Genomic DNA, 19,418 nt, shown 5'->3' on the forward strand with positions numbered 1-19,418 from the left:
ACTTCTAGTACTGAGGCCACCTCTAGGAGGGATCACTCTTTAAAATAAAACAAAACACTCAGAGTTATTAAGTTCTGTAGAGTTGTAGCCATGGGGAGTTGGAACCATGGTAAAGAGGTAGGCACTGCCCTTCCATATGGCCGAACAGGTTCCATACCAGCACCAAGTAGGTTCCCCTGGGCACTGCCAGGAGTGAATCTGGAGCCAAGAAAAAGTCCTTAGCACTGCTGGGTGTGACTTCAAAACAGAAACAAGCTTTATAGAGTATTTTAAGAGATGATAAAGTGAGTGTGACCCCTGTCTTTCATTTGTAAAGCCCCAGATCTCAGCCACCATGTGCCAGTCTACTGCACTCTGTCAGCCTCAAGCACCACTGGATGTGGTACCACAGCAAACACAACAACAATGAATAAAAAAGTCACTGTCACTGACCTCCCGTTGTTCATCAATTTGCTGGAGTGGGCCCAGTAACGTCTCCATTGTGAGACTTCTTGTTACTGTTTTTGGCATATCGAATAAAAAAGTGAATAAATTAATTAAAAAATAAAAGTGAATGGGGGAGCAGAACAACTGAGGATGTAGGACACTTGCCTTGCATGCAACTGACCCAGGTTTGTTCCCCCGAGTCTGCCAGAAGTGATCCTTGAGTGCCAAGCCAGGAGTAAGTCATGAGCACTTCTGGGTGTGACCCCTCTCCCCCTCTCCCCCCGCCCCCTGCCACACACAAAAAAAATCCTGAAAAGTGAACTAAAAATGATAGAGGAAAAGTTTGTTGTCTATAAGTAAAGTCTGTATGGTTCTTTACTTTCATCAGTTAACTTGTTCAATTAATTCAACTTTTGGCTGGAGCGATAGCACAGCTGGTAGGGCTTGTACACGGCCGACCCGGGTTCGAGTCCCCCGCCCCTCTCAGAGAGCCCGGCAAGCTACCGAGAGTATCCCGCCGGCACGGCAGAGCCTGGCAAGCTCCCAGTGGCGTATTCAATATGCCAAACACAGTAACAAGTCTCACAATGGAGACGTTACTGGTGTCCGCTCAAGCAAATTGATGAACAGCGGGAGGACAGTGCTACATTGCTAATTCAGCTTTTACTGGGGTCATGATAAGTAACAGTGAAGCTCGGGGGAAACATTGCATGCTCCTTGTCACGAGATGATACTGAACCAAAGAGAGGTGTGTGAGCTCTGCATGGGCTGCCTAGAACTGGGGCGCAGGGCAGTGAGACCAGGAGGCACCCGGTGTGGGTCCTGTGCCTCTGGCAGCAGCAGGTCAGCAAAAGTCACATGTCTTGCCTTGGTGGGGTCGTGCAGAACTCAACGCTGACGAGCTCCAATGCGCTGGCACAAGCGTTTGGAAAGTACTTATGTTTTCCTTTCATTATTCTTCTGAAGTAATGTATTCTATATGCCAAACACAGTAACAACAAGTCTCACAACGGAGACGTTACTGGGCCCGCTCGAGCAAAATCGATGAACAACGGTAGGACGATGCTACAGTGCTACTCTGTATGATCTGCAATTTTAAAAACCATAAATTATGTGCTTTAAAAATTCTGAGCATAATTTTAGGGCCAGGCAAGAAGCTCAGGTGCAAGTCCCTGGGCAAATTCCCAGGAGTCCTGGCTGCCATAGTGCTGACTTGGCCTTGGAGACCCCAACATACTGCTGGGTCATTCTGTCCAGTTGGTCACACATCACGGGGAGTGTCTCCTAAGGCCACTGAGCACGGCTTGGAAAGTGGGGAAAAGAAAGAAAAGAAAATTCTATCTGCATTTTTTGAAAGCCCTATTTGAAATCTGAGTAAACTTGATTTTTTTAGCCAAAGCATATCGGTGGGCACTGGGTGGTGTCCAGATTTTGGTAGCCATAAAAAGTGCTTTAATGAACATGGAAGTGCAAATTTGTTTTCCAATTGGAGTTTTGGGACAGATGACTAGATAAAAAGAACTGGCACATACACACCGCGGACTAGTATTCAGTGATAAAAAATGAAGTCATGCAATTCGCCACGGCATAGATGGGACTAGAAGGCATCGTGCTGAGTCCAGTGGGCTGAAGTGGGGAGGCACACAGGATGCTCTATCCTATGTGGGGTATAAGGAAGATAGTAGGGAAATAACAAAAGGCCCAAAGCAGCAGAACCTAAGAACTGGTTTGCAGAGACAAGTGGGGAGGTGGGTGAAGGAGGGGGGAACTGGAGACAATGGGCTCAAGGTGGAGGGAAATGGACACTTGTGAAGGGTGCAGGGATGGCAGACAGGCAGACTCTCGGTGACACTCGGCCAAGGAGGCCAGTGTGCCAGTGCTAGCACCCAGGAACCCAGTGCCAGGACCCTTAGCACCACAACTTGGAGATGCTCCGGGTGCCAGATGCTCCCCGAGTCTGCCAGGAGTGATCCCTGAGCACAGAACAAGAGTGAGTCCTGAGCACTGAGTGTGGCTCACCCCCCAACCCGCAAATGAACCCAAAATGGATCACAGACCTGAATGCTAGATGAAAAATTATAAAATTCTTGGAGAAAAACCTAGGTGACGTTCATGGAAACTTTTAAGATCTACTACAAAAGACCTGAGCCATGGAAAGTAAAAGAATTGATAAACTGGGTTTTATTAAAATAAAAAACTTCTGCATTGTGAGAACAACCAAGAGAATGTGAAGATAAGCCATGACTAAGAGAAGATACTGGCAAAGGAAAGACCTGATGAAGGCCTCCAGGCCATCCTGCAGGTGAAAGCTACCTCCTGGCTGGGGCGCCAGCCCCCAGCTTCCCCTAGGAATCATGTCTGCCCAGGCTTCCTGTGGCCTCCGGCCTTCCAAGCACAGGTGAGAGCCACCTCCTGGCTTCCAACTACTCACCTGAAGAACCTGTCCCTGCCCCCAGCCCAAGCTACCCTCCTCACAAACTGTCCTAACTTCTGGTGGCCTGGCCACACACCCCCATTCCCAGTCCTGCCATTTCTGCCCAGAAATCCTCACCAGTACAGTCATGAGCACTCGCTCATATTGTGCACAGGAGAATGAACTGCTGTTCAGACCACCTAGAAATTAGAATTCCATCCTTAGCACAGAAGAAGCACCAGGAATAGGGAAAGAAAGAAAGAAAGAAAGAAAGAAAGAAAGAAAGAAAGAAAGAAAGAGAGAGAGAGGGAGGGAGGGAGGAAGAAGGAAAGAAAGAGAAAGAGAGAAAGAGAGAGAAAGAGTGAGAGAAAGAGAGTGAGAGAGAAAGAGCGAGAAAGAAGGAAAGGAGAAAGAAAGAAAAAAAGAAAGAAAGAAAGAAAGAAGGAAAGAGAGAAAAAGAAAGAAAGAAGGAAGGAAAGAAAGAAAATGAGAGAAAGAAAAGGAAAGAATAGAATGAAGGAGTCCAGCTAAATCAACAGAAATCTAAGAAAGTCACTGAGCTCATTGGAACCTTCAACAGTGCTAACCTCAGTCAAAGCAGCAGTCCTCTCAATTCTTACTGAAATGTACAAATAATTGGAAAAGAGATTCAATAATCTTGGAGAAAGATTGATGGGAAAAAAATTAAAAAGAGATTTATTTAAATAGAAATGAAGGATTTAAAGAATATAGTAGCAGGTCTTAGGAACAGAATGAAGCCCAATATTGAGCAAGTGACCTCAAGATAAGACACACGCTTCAATAAAGATAACAGAAAAGAGTTTATTTTCTTTTCAATGAAGAAATTTAAGATACCTAGTGGATAATAACAAGAGGGTAACTTCCAAATCGCAGGACCTTCAGAAGGAGAGAGGAGAGTAGAATGGTACCGTGGCTGGTGGAAACCATCCAGTTTGAGAAGAAACTTTATACTGATCCTGGAGGACCAGAGTATGTAAAAAAGAGACTGTAGAGAGGGTCCAGGCTGCAAGGGACTTGCCTGGCACACAGCTGACTCAGGTCCGATCCCCAGAACTGCATATGGTTCTTCAGAACCATGTGGCATACATTTTTAGCACAGAGCCAGGAGTAAGCCCCAAGCACTGCCAAACTCTCCCCCAAGTATAGTGCCCCCACCCCTCAAAAAAAAAAAAACTCTGACAGAGTAACATCAACACATATTGTAATACAAATGGCAAGACACAATAGAGAGTTGGTCTTTTAAAATAGCAGGAGAAAAGCAGAACAAGGGAAATGACATAAAATTCACATCAGATGTTTCAAAAGAAACTCTACAAGCAAGAAGTGAATAAAACAATATGTTCAAGTATTGAATGAAAAGAACCAACAGTCCTCTATTCTGCAAGTACTCAAATTAGAGGCAGAGCTAAAACATTCTTAGAAAACAACAGATGAAGGCATTTATTGCATGCCAACCAGTTCTGCAAAGAAAGACCTCCTTTAAAAAAAATGTTGAATGGCAAAAGTGACTTCAATACTCTTAGAAAAATAGCAGCAAATGACCCATGTCAATAATCTCTCTCCAAATGAATGGGCCGAATCCCCCTATTTAAGGCATAAAGTAACTAGATGGATCAAAAAACAAAATTACACGTCAAAATGTTAACAAAAGATAAAATTGAATTCTCACAATTAACAGTCTTAGAGTGAAAGGACAGAAAACAATCATACGAACAAATGGTGGATGGAAATTAGTAAAGACAGTCACATTTGTATTAGACATCCAAGTTAAGAAAGTTAAGATAGGGCTGGACATTACATAGTGTGGTTCAGGGATTAACCAATCAAGGGCTTAATTCTGATCAATATAAATGCACCAAATGAAGACCCGAAAATTTATAAAGCAACAGCTAATAGAACTGAGGATATACTATGTAGAAAGCAATGTAGAATCACTGGGAGATTTTAAACAAATAAACTAGATCACTAGAAAGAAAACAATAGCTCTAAGTGAGGAATGTGAAGAACTTGGATTAATAGACAAATCCAAACAGCTGAATACACATTCTTCTTCAGTGTACATGGAACATTCTCAGAATAAGCCACTTGGTGACACATAATTCAAGGATCCATAAGGTCATTAAACTAGAAATCATATCAAGTATCTTTTCAGAACACAATGCCATGAAAATAAAAATTAATCACAAAAAAAAAATAGGGGAAATATCCAACATTTGGAAACTTAACAACATACTGTTAAACTACCACTGGGTGAAAGGGGACATCAAAGTAAAACCGGAAAAAAAGATTCCTAAACTAGAAGGAAGACACAAAGTGTCAGACTTATGGGAGAAGCAAAGGCAGTATTCATGGGGAAGTTCACAGCAAAATAGGCTTATCTCAGGAAACACTGAAAACCTCTAATCAATAAACGAATCTCACAGTTTGAGAAACTGAAAAAAGAGCAAGTCAATCCCCAATTAAGTAGCAGGAAGGAAATAAGTCAATCTGATCAATCACACAGAAATCAAGAAAACATACAAGTGACATCTGCAATTGTTTGTTCATTGCAGCACTCTTTACAATAGCCCAAATCTGGAAAAAACCTGAGTGCCCAAGAACAGATGACTGGTTAAAGAAACTTTGGTACATTTACACAATGGAGTACTATGTAGCTGTTAGAAAAGATGAAGTCATGAAATTTACATACAAGTGGTACTACATGGAAAGTATCATGTTAAGCGAAATGAGTCAGAAAGAGCGGGACAGACACAGAAAGATTGCATTCATCTGGGGAACATAAAGCAACAAAATGGGAGACTAACACCCAGGAGTGGCTGAGATTAGTACCAGGAATTTTGCTGCATGACTTGGAGGCCAGCCACATGTGCTAGGTGAAAAGGAAGCTCAGATAGAGAAGAGAGCACCAAATAAAGGGGGTTGTGAGGATTCTCCCAGGGTGGGAGTAGCATGCTGAAAGTAGACTATAGACCAAACAGGATTGCCACTCAAAGCCTCTCTTGCAAAACACAGGACCCAAAAGAAGAGGGAGAGAACAAGGGGGAATGCCCTGCCACAGAGGCAAGGTGGGATGGGAGGGATGGGGGGGTGGGAGGGATGCTGGGACCCGTGGTGGTGGAGGATGGGCGCTGGTGGAGGGATGGGTACCTGATCGTTGTATAACTGAAACCCAAGCACAAAAATTTGTAAGTCTATAACTGTACCTCATGGTGTTTCACTAATAAAAAAAAATTTAAAAAAAGAAAGAAAAAAAGAAAACATACAAATGGCAAATGAAACCAGGAGCTTTAAAAAAAAAAAGTAAATAAGACTGACAAAATCTGAGCTCGATTCACAAGGAAAAGAAGTAAGTAAGTATAAAGACCCTCCGTTGATCATCGATTTGCTCGAGCGGGCCCAGTAACGTCTCCATTGGAGATTTTGTTGTTACTGTGTTTGGCATATCGAATACGTCACGGGGAGCTTGCCAGGCTCTGACATGCGGGCGAGATACTCTCGGTAGCTTGCCAGGCTCTCTGAGAGGGGCGGAGGAATCAAACTCAGGTCGGCAATGTTGACTGCGTGCAAGGCAAACGCCCTCCCTGAACGCGCCCGATCTCGTCTGATCTCAGAAGCTAAGCAGGGTCGGGCCTGGTTAGTACTTGGAAGGAAAAGAAAAGAGAGAGAAACATAAATTGGATCAGAGACAGAGACGAAAGGTGCCAAGAGACACCTCAGAAATACACAAGATGTTAAGGTTACTGCAACAAGCAGGTGTAAGCCAGTAGACCTAAGAAACAGAAGTGGATGAATTCTTAGAATCACCACTTTCTCAGATACTACTGACCAGGAGGAAAAATCTGTACACCAAACTTCAGATAAGGGGCTAATATCCAAGATCCATGAAAGTGCTCACAAAGTTCAGCAACAAAAAAACTCACAAAAAACGGGGAGAGGAAATGAACAAACATTTCCACACAAGGCCACGTGGATGATCAGCAGACACCAGAGAAAGTGTTTACTGCCACTTAATTATTAGAGAAATGCAAATGACAACATCAATGAGGTATCATCATACCAGTGAGATCGCCACACATCGAAAAGAGTAAATAAAAACAATGTTGGCAGGGATGTGGAGGAAAAAGGAACCTCCATCCACTGTTGGTGGAAATTTTGTATGGTTCAGCCTCTACGGAAAACCATACAGAGATTTTGCCCTGTGACCCAGTGATTCCATTTCTTGGCATCTTCCTACACACACACACACACACACACACACACACACATGCACACAAGCATTCATTCAAAGAATATGTTCACATCTAAGTTTACTGCCATGTTAAGTACAATAACCAGGACATGGAAACACTCCAAATGTCCAACAACAGATGTTTGGATGAAGAATGAAGAATGAAATGAATAAAGAAGTTGCGGTATATTTACACAGTAAGTACTATGCAGTCACAAGAAAAGATGAGATCAGGCAGTTCACTGCGACTTAATGAAACTGAACGGCATGGTACGTGAAGTTAGTCAGAGGGAGGACAATCGTGAATAATCTCACTCGTCTGTAGTGTAAAGTGAGACCAAACAATGGAAGTGACAATATCAAATGATATAAAACCCTTGCCCTATGTGGCAGGATTGAGAATATCAAGCTAGGAAGCCACAGCCAGAGGAGAATGATGAAGTGAAAGGAAGTAACGCGTTTTGGTGAAGGGTCTGGGACACTTTGGTGGTGGTGATGTCATTAATACATTTGTCAACATGTGATCTAAAGTATGGTAAAGGTAAAGGTAAAGCCCTCCCGTTGATCGTCGATTTGCTCGAGCGGGCCCAGTAACGTCTCCATTGGAGACTTTGTTGTTACTGTGTCTGGCATATCGAATACTCTCGGTAGCTTGCCGGGCTCTCCGAGAGGGGCGGAGGAATCGAACTCGGGTCGGCCATGTTGGCCGCTTGTAAGGCGAACGCCCTACCCGCTGTGCTATCGCTCCAGCCCAAAGGTAAAGGTAAAGGCCCTCCCGTTGATCGTCGATTTGCTTGAGCGGGCCCAGTAACATCTCCATTGAAGACTCTGTTGTTACTGTGTTTGGCATATCGAATACTCTCGGTAGCTAAAGTATAAGCAGACAAAAAAATTAATCTAAGGACTCATATCCTCTGTACTTCATCATTCATTCCTCTGGCCTGACTTTTCTCTGCGCCTCTGACTGACTGATCAATCACAACATTAATGTGTATACTTTTTTTTTTTTTTAAGCACAGCAGTGGGCTGGAGCAATAGCACAGTGGGTAGGGCGTTTGCCTTGCACACAGCCAACATGGCTGAACTGAGTTCGATTCCTCTGCCCCTCTCGGAGAGCCCGGCAAGTTACCGAGAGTATCTCACCTGCATGGCAGAGCCTGGCAAGCTACCAGTAACGTACGTATTCAGTATGCCAAACACAGTAACAAGTCTCACAATGTTACTGGGCCCGCTCGAGCAAATCAATGAACAACGGGAGGACCGTGATCGTGGTTTTATAAAGTTGTTCATGAGTTATTACGTTCAATATTCCAAACACAGTAACAACAAAGTCTCCAATGGAGACGTTACTGGGCCCACTTGAGCAAATCGATGAACAATGAGAAGACAGTGACAGGACAGTGACAGCACAGCAGTAGGGCATTTGCCTTGCACGCAGCTGGCCCAGCTGAGCCGGGTTCGATTCCTTCACCCCTCTCGGAGAGCCTGGCAAACTCCCGAGAGTATCTCGCCCTCACAGCAAAGGTTGGCAAGTTCCCAGAGACATATTCGATATGCCAAACACAGTAACAACAAGTCTCACGATGGAGACGTTACTGGGCCCGCTCGAGCAAATCGATGAACAATGGGAAGATGGTGCTACAGTGCATATAAAATGTACAATGAACTTGCAAAAGTTAATAACAAAACTGTAGCACCGTCCTCCTGTTTTTCATCGATCTGCTCGAGCGGGTATCAGTAACGTCTCACAACAAATTGTGAGACTTGTTGTTACTGTTTATGGCATATCAGATACGTCAAGGGGAGCTTGCCAGGCTTTGCTGTGTGGGTGAGATACTCTCGGTAGCTTACCGGGTTCTCTGAGAGAGACGGAGGAATTGAACGCAGGTCAGTTGCGTGCAAGGCAAACGCCTTACCCGCTGTGCTAGCGCCCCACAATCTTATTTGAAAAGAGACTAAAGACTTAAACAGATGTCTTACAAAGACATAGAAACAACAAATAAGCAGATGAAAAGCACCTGATTAACAAGAAACTGCAAATTAGCAGTGAGACAATTCTACAGACCTACTAGAAAGACAAAAATCTAGAACAGACAACATAAAATGCTGGTGAGGATTTGGAGTAAGAGGAACTATTGCTATTGGTAGGAATGAAAAATTGTACAGTCATTTTGGAAGACAGTTTGGCAGTTTTTTACAAAATTAAAGCATATTTTTAATGGTGAGTCAGAAACTGTACTACATGATGTAAGATTATCTTAGTATAATGGAAGAAGTTGTACATATATAGAGACAGAAGGTGCCTTGGAAACTTCTGCACACCTTTCTCTCAATTCTGGTGTTAACTTACACTATTCTGAAAAATACACTCCATTAAAATTATTTCAAAATGCCATAGAGACCTGTTCTCTGGTACCCACGTCATGCTGAGTTGCTGGTCAAAACTGTGTTCCAGTGAATCTGTGAATCCAGTGAATCTGTGAATCCAGTGAATCTGTGAATCAATCATCTCTCTCATACACCTTTATAGCTGGAGAGACAATTGCCCACATCCTGTCTTATTTCCCCCAGACAATACAGGAGTTGACACTGCTTTAACTGAATTGGTCTTGTGTGAATCAACGGGCTATTTACAGGCTGTGAAGTCTGGGTTCTGTCTCTGCCTGACACTTGGTGCCCCACACAGCCCTGCTGAGCTTTCTATAAAAAGGAGCCGCCTTCAAATACCCAACTTGGAAAAGAAACCCCAAGACTTGAGATGAGAGGCCGCACCTCTGCCCTGGGACCAGCAGGAAGAGAGAATGAAGCTGAGGACTTACCTGCTCCCTGCTTCAGCAGCTCAGCTGCCGAGTTGGCTGCTGTTTGAGGTGAGCTTTCCGCGATCTCCTCTAAAGGGTCTGCAGAAAAGAGCAAGAAAACGCGGAAATGAGTCTAGCTCGGAGAAGGAATCTTCAGGGCCATGAGAGACACCAGTGACGGGGTACTCAGACAGGGCTGACAGGTCTGCAGGGCTGGGACTTTTCCTCCAGGCCAACCACAGATGAACCAGAGAAACTGGCACCCAGTCTGGGCAAAAGTAGGATGACACCATCCAGCACGGTATCTCTCTGATCAATATTAATTTATATTAAAAGTCAAATTGTATGGGGCCGGAACCATAGCACAACAGGTGGGGTGTTTGCCTTGCACGCGGCAAACCTGGGTTTGATCCCCAGCATCCCATATGGTTCCCTGAGCACTGCCAGGAATAATTCCTGAGTGCAAAGCCAGGAGTGACCTCTGAGCATTGCTGGATGTGACCCAGAAAAGGAAATTAAATAAATAAATAAAAATCAAATTGCAAATAACATTTCTCTGTTATTTTAATTAATCATCTTTTGGTACTACAATCTAATCAAGTGAAACTGAGGCTGTCTAGAGAAGCTGGGACATTCAGAGACATCACTGTCTGCTGTAGCATGGTTTCAATAATGGGTACTGTCAAACCAACATGAAGAGAACAGTTCATCCAACATCTAAACTCAACAATGCAAACACTGCATATCTGGTAGAACCTTAACAATGAAATGGAACTGATTCTGAAGTGCTCGTAGTTTAGAATTCTGCTCTGTTGGCTTTTTGTCATACTTAGCAGTGCTCAGCAGCTACTCCAAGCACTGTAGTTAGGAGCCCACGTGGCCGTTTGCTCAGGGGCATACCTGGAGGTGGTGGGGGCGTATGTGGTGCCAGGATTCAAACCATGGCTGTGGCCACATTTGCATGTAAGACTTTAACTTCAACTTTAGCTCTATGGGCCCTTATTTTTTTTTAAAACAACTTATTTATTTATTTTTGCTTTTTTTTGGATCACACCCAGCAATGGCCAGGGGTTACTCCTGGCTCATGGGCTCAGGAATTACTCCTGGCGGTGCTCGGGGAACCATATGGGATGCTGGGAATTGAACCCGGGTCGGCCGCATGCAAGGCAAAAGCCCTACCCACTGTGCTATCACTCCAGCCCCTGGGCCCTTATTTTTGAGCTACAGAAATTCTACTCCATGGAAACCATTCAGCAAAGTCCATAATGTAAGTAATATGACTGTTCCCCCCGCCCCCCCCCCACCCCAGGTTTCCTTTCCTTGACCTGGGGATAAGGACTAGCATCCTTTATGCTTTACCTAGAGCACACAATAGAAAGAACTTGGAATCAAGAATTTCTCAGTTGACCTGTGGAGCTGCCCGATTCCAATGAGACTGATGCACTGGCGAGGTGACTACATACCTCTGTCTGGAATGAGCAGTTTGCAGGGCAAAGCCAAGGCTGTAATGGAATGCTGACAGACCAAAGCTGTCAGGCTACCTGCAAAGTGAGAAACAACAAACAAGTGTTAACAAGGCTCCAAATGCTGTATGGCTTAGCTAATCTACCTGCCAAAGGAAGGCCACAGAGTGTGACACACATATTTTGAGCAATTAACATGCTTCACTGTTGTGGAAATTTGAGTAAATTTTCAATGAAGCACAAGCTCAACAAAGTAACTTAAGAGTAGATAAAGGAGATTACAAAAAACTTAAGTGCACAGTATTCCTTTGTGTAGATATACCAGAGTCTTTTTAGACAGTCATCTGTTCTTGGCACTCAGATTTTTTCCAGATTCTGGCTATTGTAAACAGTGCTGCAATGAATATACAAGTGCAGATATCATTTCGATGATACTTTTTTGCCTCTCTGGGATATATTCCCAGAAGTGGTATTTCTGGGTCAAATGGGAGTGCAATTTCTCTTTTTAAAATTTTATTTATTTAATTCCCCTCCCCCCTTTTTATTCAGCGAATATCCTTTCCCATTCTGTAGACTGTCTTTGTATTTTGGACATTGTTTCTTTTGAGGTGCAGAAGCTTCTTAGTTTAAGACAGTCCCATTTGTCTATCTCTGTTTTCACTTGCTCAGCCAGTGGCGTGACATCTTTGAAGATACCATTAGCCTCAATGTCATGGAGGGTTTTGCCAACTTTTTCTTCAATGTACCTTATGGATTCCGGTCTGATGTTGAGGTCTTTAATCTATTTTGATCTTTTGTACATGGTGTTAAGCAGAGATCTGAGCCCACTTTTTTTGCATGCAGCCGCCCAGTTTTGCCAGCACAATTTGTTAAAGAGGTTTTCCTTACTCCACTTCACATTTCTTGCTCCTTTATCAAAGATTTGATGATCATATGTTTGAGGGGAGATGTCAGTATATTCAACCCTGTTCCACTGGTCAGCAGCTCTGCCTTTGTTTCAGTCCCATGCTGTTTTAATTATTACTGCTTTGTAGTAGAGTTTGAAGTTAGGGGGGTTGATCCCTCCCATTTTCTTTTTCCCAAGAATTGCTTTAGCTATTCGTGGGGGCTTATTGTTCCAGATGAATTTCAGAAGTGTTTGCTCCATTTCTTTGAAGAATATCATGGGTATCCTTTTAGGGATCGCATTGAATTTGTACAATGCTTTGGAAAGAATTGCCATTTTGACAATGCTAATTCTCTTGATCCATGAGCAGGGGATATCTTTCCATTTTCTCGTGTCCTCTTTTAGTTCCTGAAGTAGCGTTTTGTAGTTTTCTTTGTACAGGTCCTTTACTTCCTTAGTTAAGCTGATTCCTAGGTACTTGATTTTCTGGGGTACAATTGTGAACAGGATTTTTTTTTTCATGTCACTTTCTTCTCTCTCACTTTTTGCATATAGGAAGACCGTGGACATTTGGGAATTGATTTTACAGCCTGCAACTTTACTATATAAGTCTATTGTTTCTAGGAGTTTATTGGTAGAGGTTATAAGGTTCTCTAAATATAGTATCATATCATCTGTGAATAGTGAGAGCTTGATTTCCTTCTCTTCCCACCTGAATGCCCTTAATATCTTTTTCTTGCCTAACCGCTATGGCAAGTACTTCCAGTACTATATTGAACAGCAGTGGAGAAAGTAGGCATCCTTGTCTCATCCCTGATTTAGAGGGAAGCCTCTTAGTTTTTCCCCATTGAGGATGATGCTTATCATAGGTTTGTGTTAGATGGCTTTAACTATATTGAGGAAAGTCCCTTCTATACCCATTTTGGTGAGGGTTTTTATCATAAACGGGTGCTGGAACTTGTCAAATGCTTTCTCTGCATCAATTGATATGATCATATGCTTTTTATCTTTTCTTTTGTTGATATGATGGATTATGTTGATTAATTTCTGAATGTTAAACCATCCTTGCATCCCTGGGATGAATCCTACTTGGTCATGGTGTATGATCTTTTTGATGAGTCGTTGGATTCTATTTGCTAATAGTTTGTTGAGGATCTTTGCAACTGTGTTCATCAGGGATATCGGCCTGTAATTCTCTTTCTTTGTGGTATCTCTGTCTGCTTTTGGTATCAGGGTGATATTTGCTTGGTAGAAACCGTTCAGAAGTGTTTTGATATTTCAATATTGTGGAAAAGCTTAAAGGGATTGGGAGTAAGTCCCCTTTAAAGATTTGGAAGAATTCACCAGTGAATCCATCTGGGCCAGGACTTTTGTGCATGGGGAGACTTTTTATTACTGTTTCAATTTCCTTTATGGTCATAGATCTGTTCAGGTATTTCAGGTCTTCTTTGGTTCAGCCTTGGGAGTCTATAGGAATCTAGGAATTTATCTATTTCCTCGAGGTTTTTGTGTTTCGTGGCATAAAGCATCTCAAAGTACTCCCTGAGGGTCCTTTGACTTTCTGTAGTTTCTGTTGTAATGTCCTCCTTTTCATTTCTGATTCGGTTTATTAGGTTTTTCTCTCTGGGAGCTCAATTTCTAATCTTTCGAGAATCGTTCATATTATTTTCCAAAACAGCTGAATCAGTCGGCATTCCCACCTGCAGTGAAGAAGAGTCCCTTTCCCCACATCCGCGGCAACACTGGTTGCTTTTGTTCTTCTGGATGTGGGCCAGTCTCCATGATGTGAGGTGATATCTTACTGTTGTTTTGATCTGCATCTCCCTGATGATTAGTGATTAAGAGCATTTTTCATGTGCCTTTTGGCCATTCGAATTTCTTCTTTGAGAAAGTTTCTGTTCATTTTATCGCCCCATTTTCTGATGGGGTTCAATGTTTTCTTTTTGTAGAGTTCAACCAGTGCCTTGTAAATCCTTGATATCAACCTTTTATCAACTGTGTATTGGGTGAATGTCCTTTCCCATTCTGTTAATTGTCTTTGAATTCCGTTCACTGTGTCTTCTTGAGGTACAGAAGCTTCTCAGTTTGAGGCAGTCCCATCTGTTTATGTCTGCTTCCCACTTGGTTGGCCAGTGGAGTGTCCTCTTTGAAGATATCTTTAGTCTCAATGACATGGAGGGTAAAAACCCTCATGTCTTAATTCATAATGACCTTTTGCATAATTTGAAACTAGGGAAGTTGAGAGCAAGACAGTTGCAACTTTTACCACATAGGCTCAGTAAAGTGTTTCCATGGTTTATGGTACTGAAATGTATCAGCCCTATCTCACTGACATTAGTACCTGTCTCACCTGGGCAGCTCAAGTAGATTTCCAGCTAAGCAAGCAAGGTCAGGAAGACCCCATTTTCAGGGGGAATGGGAGGGGAGAGGAGGTTCAGGATGGCAGGATTTTCACAAACTGAATTTTCACTTCCAGTAGGGTACTTTTGGTGTGTTTTAGCTTTCCAGAACAAATTCTGAACCAGTTAATTTTATTTTAGGTCACTGATAATCCAGATTAGAGAAATTTAAGATTTGGGAAATATAAGTAAATGCCAGGAGTGAAGCAACAGGAGGGGAACAGCTCTCCCCAGGGAGAGTATAAATAGTCCACACTTGCATGCAAAGAAGATCTGTGCAAACTTGCGACTCACCGAAATATGGCTCATTGGAACACCCTTTCAACCGCACACCCTTTGGGGTGCACTCAATCAAAAAGTGCCGAACAAGTTCATTGGCCAAATCTCCACCTGTGGTAAGAGATTTAAGAAAGAAAAAATTACTTTTATTTTTAATAATAAAAGTATGGAGAAGAAAACGAGAGTGAAGAATGAGAAACCGGAACGGCTGATGTGAAGCAGCTCTGGGCAGAGCACTGTTAAGGAACAGCAGCTGAGCTTCAGGGCAGCCACTGGGCACCACCCAACACATTCTCACGCATGCTCCCAGGAGACTTTTAGCAAAGGGAAGGAGCTGGCAGCCAAGAGGAATGCGGTTCTCAGTTCCACCCCCTTCAAGAGTGGAGTCTAGAAGGCTCAGACTGTGATACCCAGGAGCCCCTGCCAGAGCAAGCCCAGCGGTCTGTAGCCACCATGCAGCTGACGCCACGCACTGTGTGCCTGTCCACAGTGCTCAGAGCCCAGAGAGGCCAGGCAGTGCAGTGCCCAGAGGGAAGTGGCAGACACAGACAGAGGAGAGCAGGTGATGGTGCAGGTAACACGTCAGACAGACCCTTCCTCTGTCTGCCTGGACCCTCAGCATTCCTGAGTTGGAAATCTCCTGACCTAGGACTCACTCGAGTGGATTTGGTTTACACTACCCAAAGTAGGCTCCCAAAGACAAGTATAAACAACAGTAACACAAAATAGCTCTATTTCTCAAGAACAGAACTCTTGCCCTAACAGGAAATGACCAGATTCCGTAAGAGGCTGAAAAAAGATAAAAATGGGGAAAAGAGCTCTCTGTCATTGGGATGAGGGAGGTAAGTAGCCCCTCTGCTATCATGGGCCAGGAAACAGGGACTGGACCCCAGTGATGGCAGGGAGTCGGGGGGCCGAGAGGCTGGTCCCTGGTGAGAAAATGCTGAGCTCTGTACCTGTGCTGTTTCCTGGGTTCAGAGGAAGGTGGTGGCTTATCCACTCGCTTCTCTCCTGTCATATCCCGCTCAAATCTGTCCTTGCACTGTTAAATCTGAATGCGAAATCCAGGGACAACAAAATAAGGCAGACTTGGTCTCTGGCACTTCCTGAAACCTCCGATTCTAAAAGCCTGTTTAGTGACCTTTATCTTAATACTGCGAGACAGCCAGGCTGAGTGGTGGATGCCCGACTGGTGTTAAGAAGAACCTTCAGCCACCATCTTCCATATCTTCAAAAAGATGATGCATGGGGAAAAAAAGAAAAAGGAAAAAAGAGAAAGGGAGGCCTGACCTGGCGGTATTCAGGGCTTACTCCTGTGCTCAGGTGTCCCTTTCCTGGTGGGCTCCGGGGACTACATGGGACACATGGCACTGAACCTAGGGTGAACGCATGCAAAGCAAAGGTCCTAACTGCTGTACCATCACTCTGGCCCCTCAAGCAAAAAGAAAACAAACAAACCCAAAAAATCTGCTGTTTTTTTAAAGTGAACTGAAGCTAAGGAGCCAGAGAGGCGCTCCCCCCCACCCATCTACTGATAGATACCCCCCAGCCAGAGATTTTCCTTGTCATTCAGATTGTTCCCAAGCAGATCAAATGCTCGGGAAAATGCCTTAGATCCTTCACAGTAAGAGTGAGTCACATTTCAGCCACTGAAGCCCTTACTCTGTCAGGTGTTGGTGGAGCTTCCCATGGGGGAAGTCGACAGGCTAAGCCAGCTTCTGAGAGCTTACCAGTTCTATCTGACCTACACAAAATCTTCTCCTGTTTAGCATGCAAAATCTACAGATCTGGGGTCTGAGCCCCGGGTTCCTTCCCAACCTCACCACTCACCCCATCCATTTAGAAAATAACACTACTATGACAAAATGACCTTTTCTATTCCTGAAAAAAACCTGCCAGTGCCTACTTTAACAACAAACCTCATTCTCCAAGGTCTAAGTCCAGGGGGATTTTCTCCAAGAAACTTTGGAGAAGCTCATCCAAGACTTAGATAAACCCTCTCAGGAGCTGGGCGAGAAACATGAGTGAAGGCAGTGGGAGGGAGGTCAATTAGCTCCCTAACCAAAATGATTTGGGAACCTGTTCATTGGGTCCCCTACTCCTGTGAACCCAACGGCCTTCTGAGGAGAACAGTGACCTCAGGCTCAGGTCCAACATCATCCTGTAGGGATCGGGGACCAAGAGTGTGAAAAACCTTCCACCTTTCCTGTCATTATAAAGAATCTTTCCCCTTTTGTGTCAGTGGTAAAGAAGGGCAGAAAAGGTGAGATTAACCTACCACCAAGAGTGGATACACAGAAGTCAGTTTATTCAGACCACAGGGCAGGAACTTGGCAATTACGAGATTAAGAGACAAAGAACAACGTACCATTTTAAACAGAGAATGAGGCCAGAGACACCTAAGAAGGGAATGGCCTTGTCTTGCCTAGGGCTGACCTTGGTTTGATCCTGTCATGTATAAGATTCCCAATTACCACTAGGGCTCACTCCTGAGCACAGAGCACTGTGAGGTATAACCCAATCTCTCCCCCAAATCTATAATAAAACACCCATATGATGCTGAATAAAGCCTGAAATTCACTGAGTAGGCCTCTTGTCCTCAATGGAAATGAGCACATTTTGTGTATACTGGGACAGGAAATGAGTAGCACAGTGGTGTTGTTGGGGACAAGTTTGTCACTGTGACAAGACATGGAGATATCACATTGAAACTGGTGGTGTTAGCATGAACTACTGATTTTTCTTTTTTATTCCCAATTAGGTAACTCTGGGATCTTTTGGATAAAATAAACAGTGGAGGTGGGTTCCGATACCAAAAGAAAAAGCAAGCAGGGATTTTCTGAAAAGGGGTGGCGGCCAACACATGTCTGCTTCCTAGCCATACTGAGCTGTTCATGTCGGCAGAGCAAATGGGCTGTGTGTAGCTATGTTGCGTTATAAAAAGTGTTAAGAATCAGTAAGTAGGTAACTGGTCTATATCTAAATATAATTTGGTGGATATTCTGCAGTGTTACCACAAAGGAGGGGAAAACACTCTCCTCTCCCTTGACAAGCAATCATCTGGTGATTCACTTGCCTTTCTGATACCATACATATTATTGTGGAGGTGACACCAGTGGTCTGGAGGGTGCACCCTCGTGCCAGGACTGAACCCAGGCTCTCACATGTGTGATTCAACTCAAGCCTCAGCCCTAATCTCCAGGATCACTTTTAACCCACTGAAGTGCTGAGTGGAGATGCAAGAAGTGTACAAAGTATAGTATGTCTACAAGAAAATATGAATGCTCTCTATTTGCATCACTGGAGAGACACTAAGAAAACATGGGGTGAGGGGGGACCGATGAGGGGTAGATACCAGTGGGAAGTAAAGCAGGCTGCGGTCAAAGGCCTTAGAGGAAACCTGATTACTATTAGTACATGGGTTAATTCAATCAATAAAATAAAAATTCCAAATAATTAACATTCTTTCTTGAACCAGGGCAGTCCTTAGTGAAGTATGCCTAAAAAAATACTAAGAAGAAAATGAGTAAAGATAGTATAGTGCTAAATCATCTGAGAGCACACTGGCACTCGGCAGAGGTTAGCCCAATAGACCAGCAGATCAACACCAATGCCTACCTTTCTTGTTCAGCTGCAGGACTGACGGGGGTGGAGTGGCCACCTTCATGGCCAGGCCGTAGGCACCTCGGAAGGAGTGGCTGTCCCTGACGATGAATGAGCCAGGTTCCTTGTCCCTCAGCATGGCAATGGCTGAAAGAAGGGGAGGAAGGGTATGTTGAGTATTTGCAAGATGCAAGACCCTACTGAGGAAAATGTCATGAGACGCCCTTTCTCTTTATGCAAATGGTAAGAAGGAGCCAGCCAGGGTCCAGTACAGCTGGGTGAGCAGTCTGGTTGAGTAGAATCCTTCTACATGTGCAATGAGGCAGAAGAGGGGTTGGAGTGGGGGGGGTGGGGTCCCGAAGGAGGGGTCTGGGTATGGAAGGGGAAGTGCATGAAGGCCCTTCTTCAGATCTGAGACACTAGTCTCTTTAGCCAGCTATTCCTTCACCATGGAGCCCTCTGGAACACAAACAATGACACGAAGGTCCAGGAGCCAGACCACACTAGCTTCTCTGCTGCCCCTGTTGTGGCCTGGTGGGGGGGGGGGGGGGCGGGGGTCATGTCCTCCCATGGCATTTTAGGCATTTTCTTAAGAGGTTTTAGATTACGTCCCTTCAACAGAAGAAAATGAAAGAAATCACCAAACACATTTCATCAAAAAAACACCTCCCATCCCCTAGAGTTACTGAATACAAATTCCAAGATTTGCCACAGGATGACAAAGATGCAGCTGTTCTTTCTAGTGGCTGGCAACCTCTCCTGTCAGTCTGGGAACCTCTGTAATGTGTCAGTCAAGAGCTGATGGCTGAGCTGAGCTGGACACAATGGCCCCATCTAGGTAAGGACCGAGGTATAGGACAGCGGTTATGATGCTCACCTTCCACACAGTCAACCTGGATTCC

At 44.1% G+C, this 19,418-nt stretch overlaps 1 protein-coding gene across 1 annotated transcript in view; it reads right to left on the reverse strand.

The window, feature by feature from the left end:
- The window catches only part of LOC130015911 (tensin-3-like), a 264,718-nt gene that overhangs the window by 7,984 nt on the left and 237,316 nt on the right, over positions 1-19,418 (reverse strand). The window contains exons 23-26 of the mRNA XM_056106653.1: positions 18,532-18,663; positions 14,929-15,024; positions 11,350-11,427; positions 9,908-9,985 (exon numbers count right to left, since the gene is read on the reverse strand). Of these exons, the coding sequence (XP_055962628.1) occupies positions 9,908-9,985; positions 11,350-11,427; positions 14,929-15,024; positions 18,532-18,663 (384 nt within the window). The remainder of the gene's footprint in view (positions 1-9,907; positions 9,986-11,349; positions 11,428-14,928; positions 15,025-18,531; positions 18,664-19,418) is intronic.

Source organism: Sorex fumeus, unplaced genomic scaffold, assembly GCF_029834395.1.
Source record: "Sorex fumeus unplaced genomic scaffold, SorFum_2.1 ptg000141l, whole genome shotgun sequence".
In the NCBI taxonomy this organism is placed as follows: Eukaryota; Metazoa; Chordata; class Mammalia; order Eulipotyphla; family Soricidae; genus Sorex; species Sorex fumeus.